General features: G+C 42.2%; 1 protein-coding gene across 1 annotated transcript in view; it reads left to right on the forward strand.

The window, feature by feature from the left end:
- Positions 1-21,072, forward strand: part of SUCLG1 (succinate-CoA ligase, alpha subunit) — a 29,434-nt gene extending 8,362 nt beyond the window's left edge. The window contains exons 4-9 of the mRNA XM_015564107.1: positions 4,801-5,013; positions 5,153-5,210; positions 11,106-11,189; positions 13,326-13,477; positions 18,954-19,142; positions 20,832-21,072. Coding sequence (XP_015419593.1) covers positions 4,801-5,013; positions 5,153-5,210; positions 11,106-11,189; positions 13,326-13,477; positions 18,954-19,142; positions 20,832-20,858 — 723 coding nt within the window. The 3' untranslated portion in view covers positions 20,859-21,072. The remainder of the gene's footprint in view (positions 1-4,800; positions 5,014-5,152; positions 5,211-11,105; positions 11,190-13,325; positions 13,478-18,953; positions 19,143-20,831) is intronic.
- Positions 21,073-24,102: the final 3,030 nt, after the last annotated feature.

Raw genomic sequence — 24,102 nt, forward strand, 5'->3', positions numbered from 1 at the left:
AGGGAGGGCCTAGCCAGCATGACTCAATGGTTGAGTGTCGACCTATGAACCAGGAGGTCACAGTTCGATTCCTGGTCAGGGCGTGGTCAGGGCACATGCCTGGGTTGTGGGCTTGATCCCCAGTGTGCATACAGGAGGCAGCCGATCAATGATTCTCTCTCATTGTTGATGTTTCTATTTCTTTCTCCCTTTCTCTTCCTCTATGAAATCAATCTAATCTAATAAAAGAGAAACATGCAAATTTACATACCTACACTATACCCATAAGCCATTGCCACCAGCCAATCAGGAGTGAATATGCAAATTAACCCAACTAAGATGGCAGCGGCCAAGGAGCTGGAGTGAGCAGGAGGCTTGGGTTGCCCCTGGCAATGGAGGAAGCTAAGCTTCCTGCCTGCCCTGCCGGCCCTGAGTTCTGTTCAAGGCTACAAAGTTTCAATTATAGAAGATAAATAAATCCCAGTTACCTGCTACCAGCCCGTGGCCTGCCTAAAAATGGCCTTCAGTCCCTCACCCAGGCTGGCCAGGCACCCCAGTGGGGACCTCCACCCTGAAAGGGGTATGACCAGCCTGCAAACAGCCATCATCCCCTCACCCAGGCTGGCCAGGCACCCCAGTGGGGACCCTCAAAGTGCCTAACAAAGTGATTAATAAATGTAATCATATCCCAGACTGTGAGCTGGCACTGGCTGGGATGAGGGACCCCCCCCCCAACCCCAAGTGCACAAATTTTTGTGCACTGGGCCTCTAGTAAATATATTAGTATATTTTTTAAATGTTAGTATATTTTATACTAACATTTAAAAATGTTAGTATATTTTAAGAAAAGAAAAGCAGGGAGAAATGAGCATCCTTTGGATACAGATCTTAATTGTGCTCCTTTTGGGAGGGTCATGTGCCATTTTAAAATCCAGTAACCTAGAGAAATTTAAATCACAGTGAAAACCAATGGATTCACTTGAGTCACACATGTCCAGGATGTTTTTTCCACAGCCTGTGTCACTTCTGGTTACAGACACACATCAGCTCCTAGGGGAAGAGTGCTGTGGCTCGGCTTCTGTTTGGCTTGTTATCCTTTCTATCCTTTCTTCTTCCAGGATGTTAGTAGTGCACATGCCAGCATCAGCCCTAACACTTACTGATCATGGGCCATTTGCCAGGCACTGTACTAGGTGCTTCACATACAGTGCCTCATTCAGGCCTCACTCTGAGGTAGGTGCTGTTATCCTCTCCATTTTAAAGACAAGGATATTACTAGTGCAGCGAGGTTAAGGGTCTAGTTCAAAGTCTCGCAGCTGATAAGTGGCAGGCTTAGCATGGATCAGAGTAGTGTGCTGTTCCCGTGTGAAAAACTGTTGTGTCACATTGACAAGTCAGAGTTATAATCTCTTCCCTAAATTGCTGATCCTATATAATAAACCCTTATATGCAAATTGACTAAACAGCGGAACGACTGGTCACTATGACATGCACTGACCACTACGGGGCAGACACTCAATGCAGGAGCTGCCCCCTGGTGGGCAGTGTGCTCCTACAGGGGAAGTGCTGCTCAGCCAGAAACCTGGCTCATGGCTGGCGAGCATAGTGGTGGTTGTGAGAGCCTCTCCTGCCTCCGCAGCAGCCTGAGGAGCGGCCCTAAGCTATCAGTCGGACATCCCCCAAGGGCTTCCGGACTGCAAGAGGGCACAGCAGGCCGGGCTGGGGGACCCCTCCCCCCGAGTGCATGAATTTTGAGCACCAGGCCTCTAGTTTCTTAATAAAATTTTAAAAATGATTTTTAAACTTCGTTACAAAATGAATATGTGCTTATTGTACAAATTAAGATGATATAAAGGTTTGTAAAGTTAAATTTTTGCTTTATAGAGAGCTAATTTAAGCCATGTGTAATTCTTTTGCATACTTACATGAATATATATAAAAATAATAGTATTTTAAAGGAAATGGGCCTGAGGGGAGGTAGAAAAGGGTAAAGAGGATAAATGGTGATGGAAGGAGACTTGACTCAGGGTGGTGAACACATAGTACAATCACACAGATGATGTATTATAGAATTGTACACCTGAAAACTATAATTTTATTAACCAGTGTCACCCCCAGTAAATTCAACAAAAAAGAAAAAAATGAAAAGAAATGGTAGTATAAATTCTTAAATATTTAATTAAAAATATCTAGGAAATAAACTTAGTACTTTGGAGTGATGAATTAATGATAAAAATTATATACTGCTCCTCCCTTTCTTTTAGGGCATGCTTTAAGTATTATTTTTTAAAGTACAGATTTGTAGATAATTTCTTTTCAGAATGCTAACTTCAAATTGTAAGTTAATTTGTACTTTGAATCCTAAGATGTAGGAAAAAACGAGGTTATCATTCAAATTTGAATTATTTATTTTACTTTAAATTTAAAAATAGGGTGTACTATATGTGTGTGTGCTTTAAGTGTATTGTATTTTAGAGAGTTAAAAAAGTTACAAATAATATGAGCAGTGGAAGAATCATTTAAAGTTTTTGCTTTAATTTTTTTGTTTTGTTTTCTCCCCTTAAATTCTATGATGGCCCGAATTGGTTTGGCTCAGTAGATAGAGCATCAGCCTGCGGACTGAAGGGTCCCAGGTTCAATTCCGGTCAAGGGCATGTACCTTCGTTGCGGGCACATCCCCAGTAGGGGGTGTGCAGGAGGCAGCTGATCAATGTTTCTCTCTCATCGATGTTTCTAACTCTCTATCCCTCTCCTTTTCTCTCTGTAAAAAATCAATAAAGCATATTAAAAAAAAAATTTGATTATGGCTGCCTCCAGGACAGGCAGTGTTAGCTTCCTTTGCTTGTCTGGTTATTGTTGTCAGTTTCAAAATACAGGAGGAGCAGTTTTCATAATTCCTTCAGGTAGGTTTGACTTTTGTCATGAGCCTTTTGTTCACTTTCTTTTAAAGAAAATTTTTGTTGGTAAGCAATTTTTTATTTATCATAATACAAATAGATATATTTGGAATATTCTGTAAGTTCTTTGACAGGTACTGTTTATTTCTCAGTTGTTCAGCTCTTAGAAGGAGCTTTCCGAGTGAGTAGGATGGATACCTTTTATCCAATATTACCTCCAGCTTCTGACAGTATTTGTAGCCTGAAGAGGGAGAGAACTGTAGGAAATATTTTCTATAAAATGCCTACTTGCCCATGACCTGACTTCTGGTTTCAACCTAGTTTTTATTTCTTTTGTTACCCTTTCTCTGTTACCATTTTGAACAGAGTTTTTGAAAAACATATATATTTTTAATATATTTTATTGATTTTTTTACAGAGAGGAAGGGAGAGGGATAGAGAGTTAGAAACATCGATGGGAGAGAAACATCAATCAGCTGCCTCCTGCACACCCCCTACTGGGGATGTGCCCACAACCAAGGCACATTCCCTTGACCAGAATTGAACCCGGGACCCTCCAGTCTGAATGCTGATGCTCTATCCACTAAGCCAAACCAGTCAGGGCTGAAAAACATATTTTTAACCATTGGCATCATTTGTGGATGATCTGGCAACATCCTTTGACTCTGGGGATGTGGAACATCACTGTCTTTTACTTCTGTCCCCTTCTAGTTGCACCTGAATGTTCTGTAGCTTTGTATTTGTATTATCCATTGTAAAATCCCATGGCACAGACTTCCGAAGGGCTTTGATTTATACCATGACTAGGTTACCTTTGAACACGTGCAGGGAGGTGGCCTGCTGTAACTGAAAAGACTAGATGCTTTGGAATCAGATAGACTTAGGTTTGAATCTTGGCTCTGCCACTTCCCAGCTATATAATCTCATGCAAGTTATTTAATATCTTGGCCTCAGTGTCTAAGCGTGAAGAGCTGTGGTGATGCCTAATGCTTCTTTCACCCACACTCTTTTCTGTGGCCACTTACACATGTTTATTCCTAATAAACATGCAGTTAGAGTAAAAATTGTCAGCTAAAAAACACTTCACTTTTGCTGTCTCTTATATTTATCAAGTATAACATGTGTATTTTTAAAATTGATTGATTTGAGAGAAAGAATATTGATTTGTTGTTCAACTTATTTATGATTCACTGGTTGATTCTTGTATGTGGCCCGACCGGGAATTGAACCCACAATTTTGACGTATTGGGATGATGCTCTAACCAACTGGGTTAACCAGCCAGGGCAATTATACTGTATTTTTAAAAAGATGTTTGAGAGTTGCCAAAACCGGTTTGGCTCAGTGGATAGAGCGTCGGCTTGCGGACTGAGAGGTCCCAGGTTCGATTCCGGTCAAGGGCATGTACCTGGGTTGCGGGCACATCCCCAGTGGGAGATGTGCAGGAGGCAGCTGATCGATGTTTCTCTCTCATCGATGTTTCTAACTCTCTATCTCTCTCCCTTCCTCTCTGTAAAAAATCAATAAAATATATTAAAAAAAAAAAAAGATTTTTGAGAGTCTAGTTCTGAGGCTCAGGGACTCAATAGTCTTTTTTCTCCTGAGGAGGTACAGGGTCTTTGGTACTGAATAGGTGGTACAGTGTCTTACAAGCAACAGAAATAAACATGGCCGTAGGAGTGAGGGACACAAATGCAAATCAGGCCATGCTTTCAGGTTTACTGATAAGCCATCGCCTGGGGGATGTCTCTGACCCTTTAATTTCAGTGGCATTCCAAGAGGGCAGGGAGGAGGCCAGGGGGACATACCATGTTCTGGTGGTGTCCTTTTATGACCCCAAGACATTATTAAATTCCTGGTATTGAATTCGTCTTTCAATGGTTATGACTGAACCAATAATAAAGTGCTCTGTGCTTAATGTTTCAGGCCAAAGCACAGACAGGAGCGACAGCATCTGTCATTTATGTCCCTCCTCCTTTCGCTGCTGCTGCCATTGATGAAGCTGTTGAGGCGGAAATGCCCTTGGTCGTGTGCATTACTGAAGGTATCCCACAGCAGGACATGGTACGGGTCAAACACAAAATACTGCGCCAGGGAAAGACAAGGCTGATCGGGCCAAACTGCCCCGGAGTCATCAATGTGAGTGTACAAAAGAAGAAGCCCGGATTTAGCCTCACAAGGCTCATTACCTTTGGATCAGTCCAAGTGTACTGTGTGGATGACCTGGGAGTTACCATTTCTTTTCACTTTTCTGAAACTGTGATTTCCTTTTCTTCAGCCTGGAGAATGTAAAATTGGTATCATGCCTGGCCATATTCACAAGAAAGGAAGAATTGGTGAGTATGTTTCTTATAGATTCAGAAAAAATTCTTTGTCCTAAGCTCAGAACTTACAAAGAGAATCTGTGACTATGTAAGTTAAATTCATTTTAATTGGCAGGGGAGTTTTATAGTGAATCAGTTCTATATCCTGAATTAAATGAGTTTGAGAAGTTGCAATGATTCTATAGAATCAATGAAGATATTTTAGGGGTATTTTAAAAGATTCTTTTCCTGCTCAGATGCCATAGATTCTTGGGTGTATCAATAGTTAATTTCGTTTTATTGCTAACTAATATTCCGTTATGTAATTACTAGAGGCCCGTTGCAGGAAGATTCCTGCAAGAATAGAGCTTCCTGCGGCTGGAGCGAAGCAGAGAAGAGAGCGAAACCCACTGAGGCGGGCTTCCCTCCCTCCTCCGCTACCCGCTTGCTTCCCTCCCGTCTCCGCCGCCCGCTTGCTTCTCCACAGCTTCGTTCCCTTCTGCAGTGCTTGGCTTCCTTCTATGTTGTCTTCAGTCTTCTCTCTGCGCCTGCATATGCAAATTAACCGCCATCTTTGTTGGGTTAATTTGTATACTCATCTGATTGGCTGGTGGGCATAGCGGAGTGACACCAATTTGCATGTTTCTCTTTTATTAGTGTAGATATCACAATATGTTTATTCTCCCATTGATGAACATTTGGGTTATTTCCAGGTTTGAGCCATTATAAATAAAGCTAAAGTGAATGTTTATGTAGAGGTCTTCTTATGGACATGGTTTCATTTCTCTTGGGTAAGATACCTAGGAATGGAATTGTTAAGTCATAGGGTTGAAGTATGTTCTTCTTTTTAAGAAATTGTGAAATAATTCTATAAAGTGGCTGTTCATTTTTACCTTCCTACTGTCAGTTTTTGAGCATTCCAGTTGTTCCATTACTTCAGTCTTTAATTTTAGCCATTCTACTGGGAGTGAAATGGGGTCTCATTGTGGTTTTGGTGACTAATGAGGTAGAATGTGCATATTGGCTATTTATATATCTTCTTTTGTGAATTACCTGTTTAAGCTTTTTCCACATTATTTTTTTATTGGATTATATATTTATTGTTGATTATGGGGTTCTATAAATATTCTGGATAGAAATTCTTTATCAGATATATGCGAGTATTTTTATTGTTAGTTCTTTTGTGTCCTGCCCTATAATTACTTTGCCCTCTTGGATATCACAAACTTTCTCAAAATGTTTCAGGAAAATTGTACTGCTACTTGTTTAGTTCTCAAGGTCTTAACCAAATTAACATCTCAAAGCCCATAATGCCTGTTATTATACTCTTCACACCTAACCCTCACTAACCTATACTATTTCTGCACAGTAATTGATGGTTACAGTAATTTATAAGCCATGACTATTAATAATAATAAGAATAATCAACATAGTAAGTGAATTTCAGCTTTGTAGTTCACAGGACTAGGTTAAAGGTCATAATTTTTCTTTATTACTACTGTCTCCTAGAGCTGGCAGCCATGATGCCAGTAGGATACTTGCCATGGGAATTCCATAGACCATCTGAGTTCTAGTGGGGGCCTGTCTCATTTAGACACTGATCCTGTTGTCATATTTGAGGTTTTTTTGTGCTCTTTGGTCTGCTTTGAATGGCTGCTACTGTAGACTTGAGGTGATCATAGAAGGAGTGCCCTATGCCGAGTTGTCTTTCTGATCTCTATCCTGCTTTTCTACATGCCCATAAACCTAAAAACCAAAAAACTGAGAAGTTAAGGGAAATCCTTTAGACCTTGGTGCTCTGAATGACCATAACACATGGATAAGGCAATCCTCTGGAACATTGCTTTTAATTCCTTTGAGAAAAAGGGCTTTAAAACAAATTCACCTAAAAGAAAGTATGTGATACTACAAGGTTTTTGAGGCAGTGAGGAGAGAAAAGATGATTATATGCACTATTTCTATTTTGATACCAAAGCTAATGTCCTCAGAAGCCTTATTATCTTCAGATCCTTAAGCTAAGAGTTTAGGGAAAGGATCTTTTAGTCCCTTGGGTATTTCTTGGGACATTGTAATGTAATACAGTAGCAGTGCAATACTATAGTGACTTTCCAGTTTGTGTTAGTGAGTTAATAAAAGTATATATCAGCTAATTGAATTTACTGAAGTGATTGGATTCCAACGTGGTATTTAACTGCACTATGGTTTTTAGTTCTCTTATGGTAGACATTATTCTTACTTTCAACCATACATGACATACTTGACCCTTCCATCCTTTTTAAAAATTTTATTTTAATTACACTTTTTATATTTAGATAATTGCCAACTTACATATAGTTGCTAGAAATAATATAGACAGATTTCAGTGTACCATTTATCCAGCTTCCCCCAATGGTAACAGCTTGCAAAAACTGTAGTACAAAGTCACAACCAGGATATTGACATTGATGCAGTCAAGATAAAGGATGTTCCCATCACTACAGAGATCCCTCATGTTGCCTTTCTGTAGCTACACCTACTTCCTTCCTGCTTCCACCCCTTTCTTAATTCTTAGTAATTAAAATGTGTTCACAATTTATATAATTTTGTCATTTCAGGAGTGCTTTATAAATGGGATTATATAGTATATACTTTAGGATTGGCTATTCACACTCAGTGAAATTCTCTGGAGATTCAACCAGGTTGCTGAATGTATCCATAGTTTATTCCTTTTTATTGTTGAGTAGTGTTCCATGGTATGATTATACCAGAATTAGTTTGATCATTCATCTTTTGAAAGATGTCTCAGTTTCCACTTTGGGACTATCCTTCCTATATAATAAAAGGGTAATATGCAAATTGACCCTAATTGCGGAACGACCAGTCGCAAAGATGAGCACTGACCACCAGGAGGCAGATGCTCAATGCAGGAGCTGCCCCCTGGTGGTTATTGCGCTCCCACAGGGGGAACTCAGCTCAGACACAAGCGGGAGCATCTCCCACCACCTCGGCAGTGCTAAGGTTGTCCAACTGTGGCTTAGGCCTGCTCCTCATGGGGACCAGGCCTAAGCTGTCAGTCAGACCTCCCCTGAGGGCACCCAGGCTACCAGAGGGATGTCTGACTGCCAACTTAGCCCCTACCTCCCAGGGAGTGGGCCTAAGCTGGCAGGTGGATATCCCCCAAGGGGTCCCGGACTGCGAGAGGGCACAGGTCGAGCTGTGCCAGTCCCATGAATTTTCATGCACCTGGCCTCTAGTTATTAATAAAGCTTCTAATAAACATGTAAACATTTGTGTCCTGGCTTTTGTATGTACACTGGGGCCTTGACTTATGAGTTTAATTCGTTCCGAGACCGAGCTCGTTAAGGAGCTTATTAACTCAAATTACTTTATCAACTCAATGCAAAAAATTGGCCAAGAGACAGCTGGTATCTCAAAAAATTCATTAGTCGGGACACTAGTAAGTCAAGGCCCCACTGTACATAAGTTTTCATTTCTTTGGGATGCTTAGGAGTACAGTTACTGGTTTGTATGATAGTATGATAGTTGCATGTTTGTTTGTTAAGAAACTGCCACATTTCTATCCATTTAGCCATAGTATTTTACTTTTCCATCAGTAATACATGTGTGATTCGCATCCTTGCCAGCATTTGTGGTATTACTATTTTTTATTTTAGCCATTCTGATAATTGTTCACTGATATCTCATTGTGAATTTAATTATATTTCACGTGCTTCTCACCTACTAATATATATCTTCTTTAGTGAAATGTGTCTGTGTGTTTTGTTTTTGGTTCATGTTCTAATTGGATTATTTGCTTTTTTCTGTTAAGTTTGAGAGTTCTTTATTCTAGATACTAACACTTATAGGATATGTGGTTTGCAAATATTTTCTCCCACTCTGGAGCTTGTGTTTTCATCCTCTTTCGTCACCTTTCAGAGAGCAAATGTTTTTTTTATTTTGATGAAGTCTAATTTATTTTTCTTTGGTGAAGTGTTCTTTTGATGTCAACTCTAAGAACTCTTTGCCTAGCAAGAGTCCTATCTTTTTACTGAAAGATTTAGTTTTACATTTAAATCCGTGATTCAATTTCAATTAAATTTTCAGTAAGATGTGAGACTTATATCAAAAGTTTCTATTTTAATGCCTGTGGAGGTACAATTGTTCCAGCATCATTTGTTGACAAAATCATTTCTTCTACCCAGCCAGCATGGCTTAGTGGTTAAGCATTGACCTATGAACCAGGAGGTCACAGTTTGATTCCTGGTTAGGGCACATACCTGGGTTTGTTCTTGATCCCCAGTGTAGGGTGTGTAGGAGGCAGCCCATCAATGATTCTCATCTTTGATGTTTCTATCTCTCTCCCTCTCTGAAATCAATAAAAAAAATTTTTTTAAAAAGAAAAATATTTCTTCCACTAATTGCTTTTGCATTTATGTCAAAAATCAGTTGATATATTGGTGTTGGTCTGTTTCTGATTCTCTCTTCTGTTCATTGACTCATGTGCTTATTTAACACCAGAACATACCACACACTCTTGATACAATAATGTCCTGAAATTGGATAGACTGATTCTTTGCACTTTGGGGGTTTTTTTTAAGTTTTTTTTTTTAGCTACTCTAGTTTCTTTACTTTTTTATATTAATTTTAGAAGGATTTTCTCTATATCTAGACAAATTCTTATTGGGATTTGACAGGAATTGTGTTAAATCTATATGTCAGTTTAGGAAGAATAGACATCTTTATTGTCTACTTGCCCTGGTAGGGAGATCTTACGATTAGAAACGAATCTTCTGAGTTCTTAAAAAGTGCTCTAAAGCAGAAGTTTAAAGAAAGCAAACCATGGACACCACCCAGAATTCACGTGCTGATTTAGCCCATATCAGTTTGTTGTTTTTTTTAAAAAAACACATTTTTATATAATGTGTTCTAACAACTGAAGTCATTCATTTATACTTCTCAACTTATTAAAATTAAGGATCCACTCATTATTTACTGATTGTGGCATGAAATAAATTACCTTTTCTGTAGCTCAGTCAAGAGAAGATGGTCTAGCTGCCACCGCCCCACCCCATACATCTGCGCACCTTGTCCAGATGTGAAATGAGGTCCTTTCACACAGGCCCATTGTATACAGGAAGTTACATGGTAGACTTGAACTCAGGGATTGGGACCTTACTTCCCTTTAAAGCCTATATGTTCTTTGAAAATGATTAGAAAAGTAGTTGTGGGAGAAATAGATAGCACTGCTAAATGTGACTGATGGAGTTTTCTAAGGCTGAAGGTTTTGGTAGTTTAATAGATTGGGTATCTGTAAGTCTAATCTGAATACAGTGGGGCCTTGACTTACGAGTTTAATTCGTTCCATGACAGAGCTTGTAACTCAAATTACTCATATGTCAAATCAAAAAGTGAACGAGGGTGACATGTGATGCTGGGCTGATATTGTGGCGTTCACTGTGACGTTCACTGTGCCAACTAGCGGTGGGGTATCTGAAGCTGGCTCATAACCCGAATTTTAGCTCACAACTCAAAACAAAAAATCGGTCGAGAGACGGCTCATATCTCAAAAAACTCGTTAGTCGGGACACTCGTAAGTCAAGGCCCCACTGCATTCTTCCACCCTAAGCAAGATTGTACCCCCCAAGTTCACATGGATATTATTATCCCTTTCCCAAAGATTCTTAGAAGAGGTAATATAGGCCTTTCTTACATTGCTTTTATAGGTCATAAAATACCCCAACTAATAATGTGCTTTCTCCTATATCTAGCTTTTAAACCCTCCCTGCTTTAATTTAAGCCTTTTCTTCTTATTTCATTTGAAGATATTGTTGATTTGGATGACATATCATGGAGTGGATTTTATATGTACTCAGATTTGTAATTTAGTTTGTTCTGTGATAGTCTGTCATATGAACACACTCTAACATTTTTGAATTCTCTTTCTTTAAGGTATTGTGTCCAGATCTGGCACCCTGACTTATGAAGCAGTTCACCAAACAACACAAGTTGGACTGGGGCAGTCTTTGTGCATTGGTGAGGGATTTGTGCTAAAATCATTTCACTGAAATGTAGTATTTTCATTGAATGAGTATGATAGTAATTGTTGTTTTGACCATTTGCAAGAGATTTTGATACCATTTTATTAAAAGATGCTTTGATCTCAAATTTAATTTGCATGAATGTGAAGCCCTACTGTGTTTTTTAAGATTCATAGTCCAAGATTCCACACTGAAGAGCAAGCAACCTTAGACATGTGGCTCCAGGAGAGGTTTGGTGCCTGAAAACATCACTTATTTTGCTTGCTGGGAACAAGCAGTCCTTCATATTAGGACTTTTGTTGTTATAGTTATCATTTGCTATCATTATAAGCTATATAATTCAGTGCTTCACAGTTACTGAATTCTTTGCCATTTATTATCTGATTTTTTTATCTGATTCTCCTTTTTTTTCTTTTTAATCCTCATGTAAGGAGATGTTTTTGTGTTGATTATAGAGAGAGAAACATTGATGTGTGAGAGAGAAGCATCAACCGGTTGCCTCTAGTATGTACCCCAACTGGGGATCGAATCCACAACCAAGGTGTGTGTCCTGATGGGTGCACGGTAGACGCTCTGACCAACTGAGCCACCTGGCCAGGGCCATTATCTGATTCTTAAGGCAACCCTCTAAAATACCTCTGAGCTGAAAAGTTGGTGAGCAAGTCTAGTTTGAGGAAGGTTAAGCTCCCCAGAATTGCTCTTTTTGCTGCATCATACTTTTTGCTGCTCTTTTTACTGCCTCCCACTTGTAAAATTAAAAAGGTATTTAGATTTTAAAATTATTTTGGTATTTGTTGCCAAAAGCCAGGCAAATTTCTCATTTTCATAAATATTTCTTCAAATTCTTAGAATAACTTAAAAACCTTTCAAAAATAGATTTTTATAATAAAAATTATGGCCATGGAGTTTTTTTATGAAGACTCAAATCCATAAGTTAGTATAGGAAACATGGCTTTTCTGTGTATGAAGCACAATCTTAGATTCTAGGTAACTTAGTCTGATGGAGAATAAGAGGGGTTTTGAGGCCTGGTTGGTGACTCAGTGGTTAGAGCATCGGCTTGTGGCCTGTGCGCGGAAGGATCATGGATTTGATTCCCAGTCAAGGGCAAGTACCTGGGTTGCAGGTTCTATCCCTGGCTCTGTTTGGGGCATGTGTGGGAGGCAACCAATCGATGTGTCTCTCTCACATCGATTTATTTTTTCTTTCTCTTTCCCCTTCCTCCCTCACTTCCACTCTCTCTAAAAATTAAAGGAAAAAATATCCTGGGATGAGGATTTGCAACAACAAAATAGAAAGGTTGTGAAACAGTTGCCAATTCCATCTTCACCTTCTGTTTTAATTTGCAAATTGAGACTAACAGGGCCTATGTCACAGAGACGTATTAGGAGATGGCAGGTGTGACGTGTACTGAGACACAGTAGTTGACACATGTTGTCACTCAGTAAATGCTGCTTCCTTTCCAGAACTCCATCAGAGATGCACTAAAGGTAGGAAATCAGTCCTGCCTTCAGTGAGTTTATAACTTTAAAAAAATGTGACATCTAGTCTGTAAGGAATATTGCCTTTAATTCTATCCAAGTACTTGTTCTTCAAATGTCACATATGTGGAGTCGAGCCCCTCCGTGTATCTCTGTCATCACCCACCCTGGAGCTGAGGGAAGGAAAGGCGCCAGGGCACCCTTCAGCCCGTCCTTCACTGGGCCTTGTGTCTTAACACTTGTGAGTGTTCTCTGAAACGTGCCTCACTTATAGTTACTTTGTGCAAAGAAATTTGTTAAATGTTTAATGAGAAAAGACATTCTTGCTTGTAACACAAACATACATTTTCTTTAAAATGCTCATTTTTAAACTGTTATCTAAGCATGAATTTGTGGGAGGGAAGAGAATTGATAAAGGAGCTAAAATAAAAAGAGGTTTTTCTTTGTATCAGAATCCAACCACCATTTAGGGTTCATGTAATATTAAAAACAACTAAGTGCACCATTTTGTGATTTCTTAAAAAAATGTTTAGTGCAAGAGAAATGATACCGTTGAAAATATTGGTGAGCAGGGTAGACAAAATAGAGAAAAAATTGAAACAACATTTCTCAGCCTAATTCTCATGCTGTTGATATTCACTGATCTTTTCAGGCATTGGAGGTGATCCTTTTAATGGAACAGATTTTATCGACTGCCTGGAAGTCTTTCTGAATGACCCAGCCACAGAAGGCATCATCCTGATTGGTGAAATCGGTGGTAATGCAGAAGAAAACGCTGCAGAATTTTTGAAACAGCATAATTCAGTGAGTTTGGCTTAGGAAAAATATACCTCTTTGCTCTTGAATAATACCATTGGCTTGTTTTGGAAATTATTTCTATAAAGATTAAGTTTTCAAGAAAACACGAAAGATAAAATCAAACCTTTCTGAGGTTGGCCTTTATTTATTATTATATTTATTTTAATATTTTTTTACTTATTTTTAGAGAGAAAAGGGAGAGGGAGAGAGAGAGAAAAACATTGATGTGAGAGAGAAACATCAATCTGTTGCCTCCTGTACAAACCCTACCAGGGATCGAGCCCGCATCCCGGGCATGTGCCCTCACCAGGCATCCAACCTGAGACCTCTTGTTTTGTGCTGAGCCGAGTCTTTCATACTGGCCCCGGGGAAACTTTCTGGGTGGCTCTCCTCTCCCTTTGCCGCGGGGCCTGTTCTCCGCTCTGAGTTCTCCTCCCTAAGCATCACTTCACACATGTATGGCAGGTTAGTTGGGCTCCTGCTGATCGGAGAGCTAGCTGTTCAGGTCATTGGCCCAAAAGTCCTCCCTTGACCTGCCATTGTACTTGTTCTTTCTCCATCTTAGGGGCTATAACTGTTCTTTTTCTTTTTCGCGGCTAACCTTCTAAAGACCCTTCCTTTTATACCCTTTCCCAGGTTCTCACCTCCCTCTGGCTTCAGAATTTCTTTGCAGAGTAGTACTTCCTTTAGAGGTCAAGTAGAAAAGCTTTATTACCTATGTCCTGTGAAGGCTTTCCCTATTGCCTCTCTCTTAGAATTAAAGATAAAACGTGTGGAATTGTATCATAACTTCTGTTGGCTAAGGGAATTAGGCTCTATTTCTGGGGTGGAAAAGAAAGAGAGGGTGCAGTGAGGACTGAAGCAGCTCGGTGCCCAGCAGCCCCACTCAGTGACTGTGTGCTCTGGACGCCATGGCAAAGACCCGGGGGCAACAAGCCAGTGAGTTCAAGGATGTCCCTGACACTGAGAATGAAGGAGCAGGGCCAGGAGGCAGGCAAGTGGGCGGAGATCACTTTCTGTGTTTGTGAAGGAAATTGAGGAGTGAATGAATTAAATGCTACAGAAAAGTAATGAATACTAGAGAGTTAATGGAACCAATAGTATCACCTACAGGGTAGTATACACAAAACAGTGCGTATTTATGCATGATTTAAGGAATATTCAAGGACTGTTTTGAGTATACTTGATTTATTCTTCTGTAGTGATTTTTTTGTTGTTGTTGTTAATCCTCACCTGAGGATATTTTTCCATTGATTTTTAGAGAGAGTGGAAGGAAGGGGAGAGACAAAGAGAAACATCGATGTGAGAGAGACACATCGATTGGTTGCCTCCCATATGAGCCCCAACCAGGGCCTGCAACCCAGGTACATGTTCTTGACCAGAATCAAACCCAGGACCCTTCAGTCCTCAGGTTGATGCTCTATCCACTGAGCCAAACTGCCTATGGCTGTGGTGATTTTTTAAAAAAATTAAATTTATTGGGGTGACATTGGTTAACATGAGCATAATGGGTTTCTATGTTACAAGAATTGTATATTGCACCATGTGCCCACCACCCTGTAGTGATTTTAAACTCTGATCTCGGTAGGAGATGTAACAACTTTTCCCTCACTTTCTGGATCTCTTTCCTTTTTATTCACCCACTAATCCTCAGCACCCTGGCATCTGTCTGCTACTTAGAATCAGTGTGACTTTGGGCATGTTAACTTCACCGCGCCTCCGTTTTCTCTTGGCAAACAGGACTCCAGCAGTGCCTACCTCCTAGCATAGTTGTAAGGACTGTGGGGTTTAAGTGTCTTAGGAACATATAGCAGAGTTGCACCAGACACGTAGTAGGCACTCTTATTGAGCTGTTTGCTGTTGCTGCTGAATCTTACTCTCCTGACATCGCTTCTGCAGAGGTCACCAATGGCTTCAATAAATTCTTCATCTTCTCCTTCCTCTTGTTTTTTCTCCAGGTCCTTCTTTATGCTCCTTGGCGTTACTTGCTGTGCCTGTTTGCTTAAGTGTGAGTGGTTATTGCATATCGTCAACATCATGTTTCATGCAGCTTCAAGACAGAAACCTCAGAACCATCTTTATCTCTCATCTCTCGTTTCCACTCAGTTCCTAGCGTATGTCTCAGTGTGTGGAGATTCAGACTGTCGTCTGTAATTAGTTCTTCTGACCTGGTTCTGGCCCTCATCTTCTCTCTCCTGGCCTATTTGAAAATTTATTCTTGATATCTCTACTCCTTTATTCCCGCCACCCAGGCCATCCTGCTTTTGGCCACCAAATTGTCTGCCCTTCAGAAACACAGACATCGGTGCCTCCACCCTCCTGGCTTTAAACCATTACAGTTTCTTATTTCATCAGGATAGAGGCCAGATTTCGTGTGGTATTCCAGCCCCTCACATCCCTCTACCCTTCCTTTTCAGAACCTTGCCCCATCTGACGTGCCAGTTGTTTTCATTCCCACCTGCCTTTGCTTATGCCTTCTGCCAGGCATGCATACCATCTGGCTGTCACTCCAGACTATTATGGACAGTAGGGAACTGGTATCCTTGGTGCCCAGTCCAGCCCTTGGCACAGTAGGCATCATTACATGTTGAATAAGTGAAGAATAAAGTAGATTGGAGTAAGATGTATTAGAATCTCTTGAATTCAGAAAAGTATAAAGTTTGAAATGAAGGTAAAAATTGACTTTTTTTTAAGAAAAAAAGATTTAGATTAATATGACATTACACTTTGTTAAAGTGAATTTTAAAATGTACGTAGGCACAACTCTGAATCCCTCAAGTAGGGTAGATGTTAATGGACAAAACTAAACATACATGTTTTGTTTCATTTGGACATGCTTTTCTCTTCCTGGCTAATTCTTACGGAGCTGATTTTTATTGAGGACCTGCTGTACAAGATGCGAGGTGGACAGTTGAGTTGATATACACAGCACTTAGCACAATACATGGCACAGAGCAAACTCTCAATAATGGTGTCTGCTGCCACAACTACTATATTTATCATTGTTACACTGACAGTACTTATTTGCAAAAGTAGTATTGCTTAACCTTTATCTTGACCCTTTGTCCTTGTCCTGTGAGTGAGGAAACTGGCCCAGGGAGGTTAATGGCCTGCCTGAAAACCCAGGTCTCCTTCTCCCTCAGGCCATGGAGCGCAAGGGTCAGATTTCAGGGACTCGGGACAGGAGTCAGGGGTCCTCTGTATCTGCTCAGATTCCACTGGTTGCTTCCTAACTGGTCCTTCTGTTTTTGTGCTGTCACTCTTGTCATCATTTCTACGACCTATTTTCAGACTCCAGTTCCCCAAAGTCTGTTAATTGTATTTTCTCTGCTTAAAAATCTCAAGTGACTTTTCTTTGTTAACAGAATGGAGTGTAAACTTGTTTGGCATTTAGTCTCATCATAATCTTGTTCCTTCCTAGTGTGGAATTCCACTATTAGAGTATAGGAACACAGGAATTTAGTGGAGTTAGTGCCACTCGTGTATTGCTTCCTAACTGGTCCATTTTTTTTGTGCTGTCACCCTTGTCATCATTTCTACGACCTATTTTCAGAATCCAGTTCCCCAAAGTCTGTTAATTGTATTTTCTCTGCTTAAAAATCTCAAGTGACTTTTCTTTGTTAACAGAATGGGGTGTAAACTTGTTTGACATTTAGTCTCATCATAATCTTGTTCCTTCCTAGTGTGGTATTCCACTATTAGAGTATAGGAACACAGGAATTTAGTGAAGTTAGTGCCACTCCTGTGAGATGCTCATAACCTCTGCAGAGCTCGTGAGTGAATGAATAAATGACTGTGGAATCTTTCGTTAAGTGAGGACATAGTCCCTGTGTTCAGGGAATTCACAGCTCCATGGGGGAACACAGAGACATTAGTTACCGCCAGAGTGCTGCGTGTTAGTAGAAGTGTGTGACAGGCACAGCAGGGCCGTGGGGCAGAAGATTGGCTGAAGGGCATCTGTGGAGAGTGTGGGAGGAGGCATCCGAAAGGTTTGAGAAGTCTTAAAAGTTAAGTAGGAATTTGCCAGGAACCCAAGGAGGATGGAGACACCCTCAGCAGGACAGAGCTGAGCCTAAGAGGATGTATAATATAAAGAAAGTATTGAGAGTTAGTGCCACTCGTGTGAGATGCTCATAACCTCTGCAGAGCTCGCGAGTGAATGAATAAATGACTGTGGAATCTTTTGTTAAGTGAGGACATAGTCCCTGTGTTCAGGGAATTCACAGCTCCATGGGGGAACACAGAGACATAAGTTACCGCCAGAGTGCTGCGTGTGAATAGAAATGTGTGACAGGCACCGCAGGGCCGTGGGGCAGAAGATGATTGGCTGAAGGGCATCTGTGGAGAGTGTGGGAGGAGGCGAGGAGGCATCCGAAAGGTTTGAGAAGTCTTAAAAGTTAAGTAGGAATTTGCCAGGAACCCAAGGAGGATGGAGACACCCTCAGCAGGACAGAGGCGGGGCGTCTGGAATTACTGAGCAGGAGGAGTGGCGGGAGCGGGGCTGGAGTAAGCAGGCTCAGACCACGTGGAGCCTGGCCTGCTGGCACCTCAGCACGACGTAGGGCAGGCCCGCAAACTGCCTCGTCATCGTTCTCTGCCGTGTACTCCAGGGGAACAAAAAGAAACAAAAAGCCAATTTTATTGAAGACTCTCCTTATGAAGCAGGAAAAATCATTAATTTAATTAAATTAAATCTTAGCCCGTGAGTCAGTTTGTGATGAAATGGGAAGTAAAGCACTTTGCCACTGCACGGTGAGCTGAACTAGCTGCTTTTCACCAGTTTTACCCGGAAAAACAACTGGCAGGCAGAGTGGCTAACCAGACCTCGGTATTTGCAGACCTCGTCTCAGAAACGAACAAAGCAAACCCCCCGTGCCGAGGAAAACAGCTGGGAGTGTTTGTTGCCAGTGGCACAGTTTGAGCTTTCAAGCGAATGCTAATATGTTGGAAAACTTATGTCTGCCACTGTCACCTTGACAACATCCCTCCCGAAGACTTTTCTGATGAGGTCCGTGCTGACACTGAGTGTGACCTGCGGATGCAGGACGAAATGTGTCAGCACTGGGCACGTCTGCACCATTTCCCACCTCATCTCTACTTTCCAAGGTTTAAGGGTGAACTCGTAAGGAATTAAGACAAAAGCAGGTTGAATAAAACAAGCTGATCGTGTGTTTTAATTAATTATCACAAATCACATATTTTCAAGTGTGCTTTTTTGTGTGTATTCGTACAACGGTTGGTACAGCGAAGTGGAAGTTTAATCAGGTAAAAAGTTTGCTTGGGACTGTCTTCCTGCGTTTGTATGAGAAGTGGAGTCATCGCAGGTGGGGAGAGCATTGGTCTCACTCACAGATTAATATTTGTGTGGTTTCCTTAGTGAGGATGAGTGACGGCCCTGGCCAAGCCACTCACCGATAGTCATGAAATTGATGTTCTGCGTTGATCAACTTCTTCATTAGATGTTTGAAATCTCACCTTTCAGGGCCCCAAAGCCAAGCCTGTGGTGTCCTTCATTGCTGGCTTAACGGCTCCTCCCGGCAGGAGAATGGGTCACGCAGGCGCCATTATTGCTGGAGGGAAAGGTGGCGCAAAGGAGAAGATCTCTGCCCTTCAGAGCGCAGGGGTTGTGGTCAGCATGTCGCCTGCACAGCTGGGAAACACCATCTACAAGGTGAGCTGTTCGCACGGGCCTTAGAGTGGGCCCGTCCGGCGCCTGGGAACCTTGACCTTCTTCTGGGTCTTACTGTGTATTCTTTCTCTGTGCAGCTCAGCAGTCCCTGGCAACTCTCTTTATGTCCTAACGTCCTGCACGGGCAAGACCAGGAATGATGATCTGATTAAAAACAATTCTTTTTAAATTAACCATTGGGATTTGCTCTTTTGTGAGTGGCAGGATATAATTCGCAGGAAAGCATTTCATAGTCCATAAATACCACAGATTCCATTCTAGAAGCCGTCAAAAAATGGCCTTGTGTTTTGTTTTTCTTCCCCACGGAGGGCCTTTGGGATACAGCTATCCCCCTCCCATCGTTATCTGTTTCCAGTGGGAGGGGTGGCGGCTGAGTAATAAGGAATTAAAGCTGGAGAAGAGGGAGTTGGGGTGGAGGGAGATTTAGAGAAAAGCGTTCAGGTCTTCAGTTTCTGGCCCTGGTTGGGATGGGAGGTCATTATTGTTACAGGTTGGAGGGTGACTTCTTAAACATTTGCTTTTCTTTCCCCCTTTTTTAAAAAAGATTTTTAAAAATACGTTTTTATTGAATTTAGAGAGAAGAAGGGAGAGGGAGAGAAGGATAGGAGAGAGAAACATCGATTGGCTGCCTCCTGCATGCCCCCTACTGGGGATTGAGCCTACAACCCAGGCATGTGCCCTGACCCAAATCGAACCGTGACCTCCTGGTTCATGGGTCAACATTCAACCACTGCGCCACACCAGCTGGACTTGTTTCTCTTTTTAATAGGACATTGTGGTTTAAAGTATTCTAAGATTTGTTATCCTCAATAATCCCTTTGTAATGAGTCTCAGCTGGTTTCTTTGCGTGATCATTTAAGGCTCTCTCTGTTTTTTATGATTATAGCCGTAACAAAAAGCAAACAAACATCAGACTTTAAGCAGGACACAGGCCCAAATTGTATTCCCAAGAGGGAACAGTGCAATCTTACCCTTGTTTTAGGGATTATAAAATGGACTCCTTATTTTATTCCAAAAGCATGATCCTGTCTTTTGAAATATGACGCCGTAACTGTATGCCATAGTGTTTAAAGAAATCTGGGTTATTAGAACGTGTGGAGACAGATTTTTTAAAGAGGGGAAGGGGAAAGCAAGTGCTTAAAAATTCACATTGGAGACCTGCGTTACCACTTCACTCCAGTAAGTGGCAGCAGGCTTCTCCGAATTGCTGTTCCAGTCTAGAGAAATGTGATTCTCAGGACTGTTTTCCTCACAGATATTTCTGATTTTCTTGATCTTTTGTTCAAATCTTAACTGAGTCTGTGAAACCAGTTTCCATTGCCTAATGGGAAGGGCCAGTGTGGTTCACATATGGCTTTAAAAGCCTGGGTAAGCACAACCAGGTTTGCCAGCTCCTCCTAACAACTCTGCCCTGGAGAAATAACTATAATTCACAGCCTCTTGCCTACACGTTTGGGAGGCGTAAAACTGAAGGTCTGCCTCCAGCTCAGTGAAATTGAGGCTGACATGGACTAATTTGAGAGCTGCTATTTTGTAGTCAAGTACCTCGTCCTGGTACACTTTGCTTCTGTAATTTTTGGTTGTTCAAAGAATCCTGAAGAGCTTTCAAATCACTTTGATCATGAATGTAATTTGGATCTTTTATCTTTTTCCTTTCTTCTGTCTCCGAAGGAGTTTGAAAAGAGGAAGATGCTATGAAAGGGAAAACAGGAAGTGCCCTAAGCCTGCGGAATGAATCATTGTGCAAAGTGAGCCAGTGGCAGTGGCTTCTGTTGTGCACTGCCAGCCTGCGCCTGTCCCTGGGCTCCACGCAGCGGAAGCCAAAACAGAAACAAGGCTTCGAAAGTTCTGTACTGAGATGTCCTCACCTCGTGTAACGGAGACAGCCAATAAATCTACCATTTGATCTGAATATGACGTTGGCGACTTTTTATTGCCCAGTGTGGGGATGGGGCGGTAGGAGGAATTGCGGGGTGTGCGTGCATGTGTGCCTAGGTGTGAGTGTGCGAGTGTGTATTTTAACGGGTTCTCTAGAAAACATTCTAACTAAATCTTTTGACAGAATGAGACAAAAAGTTTTAGTATGGCATTTGTGTAATTATCTTAGACACAGAGTGGCCTTAGGTCTCTTTGGAGTTGTAGATTGCTCATGTGTGTCATGTGCATTTATAATAGTCCCCATCTTGCAGAGTAGTTTTGAGGATCAGAGATAAATATATCAAGTCCCTGGCACATGATAAGCCACCACCACCACCACCATCATCATCATCACCAGGATTGCAGGTAGAAGCTCACCTGTTTCGGTTTTTGTCTAATTGGGAAACGGAGCGTCTTCCACAACGCTGTGTTGTTCTTCGGTTCTGCAGAGGGCCCTTCCCCTCACTGTCCAGAGCCCATATTTCTGTGAGTTTTAAGACATTCACTGCAAGAAAGCGGGAACGCTGTCAGCCACCCTACTTTGTGTTTAACAAGGAGCTTGTTAACAAGCACTTTCTGTAGATACTTGTCACTCCCCAGGACAGAGGGCTCAGCATACATTCTGAGGTGGAAGAGACACAGAATGTTTTAAACTGTGTAACTTCTCTGAAGGAAACAAACAAGAGTTTGAAAAAATAATATTAGGGAGGTGTCCTTGAAGAAAGGCTGTTGGGGAAGGCCTCGTGGGTAGGGGACAGGAGGTGGGACCTGAGAGCTGAGAAGGTACCAGCCATGCAAAAGGGAGGTGCATGCAGCGAAGGTAGAGGGGTAGAACTCACTGAGGAGCTGAAGGAACACCCAGTGCCTGGGGCAGCAAGCCCTGGGAGGGGCTGGAGGAGGTTTTGGGGGTATTGGCCAGGGCAGCAGCAGCAGGTCTTGTTTTAAGAGAAGATGGGGAGAAACTAGATCTCAGGTACCATGATTGTTTTGGGCAAAATCTGATACCTCCAGGAAAATCCTTAGTGGAGTTTGCATTGTACCCTATATTAATTTCCCCAGGGGAAAAAGTAATTGGTGTGCTCTCTAAGGAGTTGAAAAATAAAAGGGTGTTTGTAGGTAGGTGAGTGTGCCATGGTATTAGGTTCCTTGAGTGTTCCTGAGACGAGTGAAGAGATCTAGGATGTTCTAGGGCAGTGATGGCGAACCTCTTGAGCTCGGCGTGTCAGCATTTTGAAAAACCCTAACTTAACTCTGGTGCCGTGTCACATATAGAACTTTTTTGATATTTGCAACCATAGTAAAACAAAGACTTATATTTTTGATATTTATTTTATATATTTAAATGCCACTTGAAAAATCAACCAAAAATGAGTTCGCGTGTCACCTCTGACACCCGTGTCATAGGTTCACCATCACTGTTCTAGGGCAGCGATTCTCAACCTGTGGGTCGCGACCCCTTTGGCGGTTGAACGACCCTTTCACAGGGGTCGCCTAAGACCATCCTGCATATCAGATATTTACATTACAATTCATAACAATAGCAACATTACAGTTAGGAAGTAGCAACAAAAATAATTTTATGGTTGGGTCACAACATGAGGAACGGTATTTAAAGGGCCAGAAGGTTGAGAACCACTGTTCTAGGGCGTGAGGACGGTGGGTTCTTTCCAGGGCAGGGAGGTGAAGGGCCTGGGACTCAGGGGCGGAGAGCTCAGGAGGCGGGCGATGCAGTGTCTTTGGAGAACACGGCACTCACGCTCCGCAGTCCTGGTGGCCCCTGTGCAGTGTGCGCTTCCTGGTCCCAGGCTGCTCTCCAGCTGGCTTTTCAGAGTGGTTCTCCAGAAGTCGCCTGGCACAAAGCGTTTGTCCAGAGCACAGCAGGCAGGCGGGACGTGTACCTGAGGCTCAGAGGCAGGTAGCACTGGCCGAGGAAACCATCCTCTTTATGTGGTTTCCAGACAGTTTGTTCCTTCTTTCCTGAGTGACACAGGGATGCTGTAATGGAGAAGATCTGGAAAAGACTGACCTTCCCTCATTTTTCAGGTGCCTCACCCGACGGGGGTGAGGAGGGCATATGATCGGGGCATCCCCAAGCCCTTGACGGAAGGTGATTAGAATAGACATTTTCAGTGATGTTAAAGGCACAGTCATTAAAACTGAATTGTGACCGTGACCACCCTCTTTGAATTTGACCTGTTCTACACGTAGGATAGGTTCACCCTGGCAGAGGGCATGGTTAGAGTCTGTCCATGGCCAGGAGATGGTGCAAGGCTGGAGGGCTGGGCAGAGGTCAGGGCTTTGTGCTTGGCTTCGTTCTCGCTAAAGAGCCGACCACAGACGATTGAGACCGCGAGTCAAGGTGGTCCCGGCAGCTGTAGGAAAGGCCACTGCCGCAGGAGCTGCGATTCTTCATCAGTTTCACTGTCTCAGGAATTCCCTCGGAATTCTGTGGGGCTGGGAGTCTGGTGTCAGGCTGTCAGATCCGGAGTCAAGATTCGAAATTGCTCAGGGTCAAAAGCCACGTTAAATCTGCTGTGATCCAAGGGAAAACGGAGCGGGCAGGGTGAGGTCAGCACGCGTGTCTTTTATTCAGACAAAGGAGTTCTGTCTCGTAATCGCTTTCAGCTCATTAGTGTCCTGATGTGGAAAGGAAAGCATTCTCAGCGGCTGAATTAAGGATGTTTCAACATGAGGCCTTTAATTTGGATGCCGGGGTGGGGAGGCCTCTTCCATGTGATCTGGTTGGTCTTTGATGGTTCCTAGCAGCTGGAGAAGGAATAAGTGGTGATCCAGGACAAGCATGGCACCTTCCACAAGGTCAGGTTTCCAGTGATGGGGTGAGGAGGAGGAGGCACTGCACACAGGAAAGGACTCTGGGAGAAAGTCATCCGCAAACATCATCCAAGACTGGACAGAGCGAAGTCCGTTTATAACAGTGTCAGTCAAGTTAGCACGTCCCTGCTCCTGCCTCCAGCCCCGGAAGGATGAGAATCAGCAGGTGGTCAGTGAGGAAAAGGGTGAGGAG

The sequence above is a fragment of the Myotis davidii genome, unplaced genomic scaffold (assembly GCF_000327345.1).
Source record: "Myotis davidii unplaced genomic scaffold, ASM32734v1 scaffold339, whole genome shotgun sequence".
NCBI lineage: Eukaryota > Metazoa > Chordata > Mammalia > Chiroptera > Vespertilionidae > Myotis > Myotis davidii.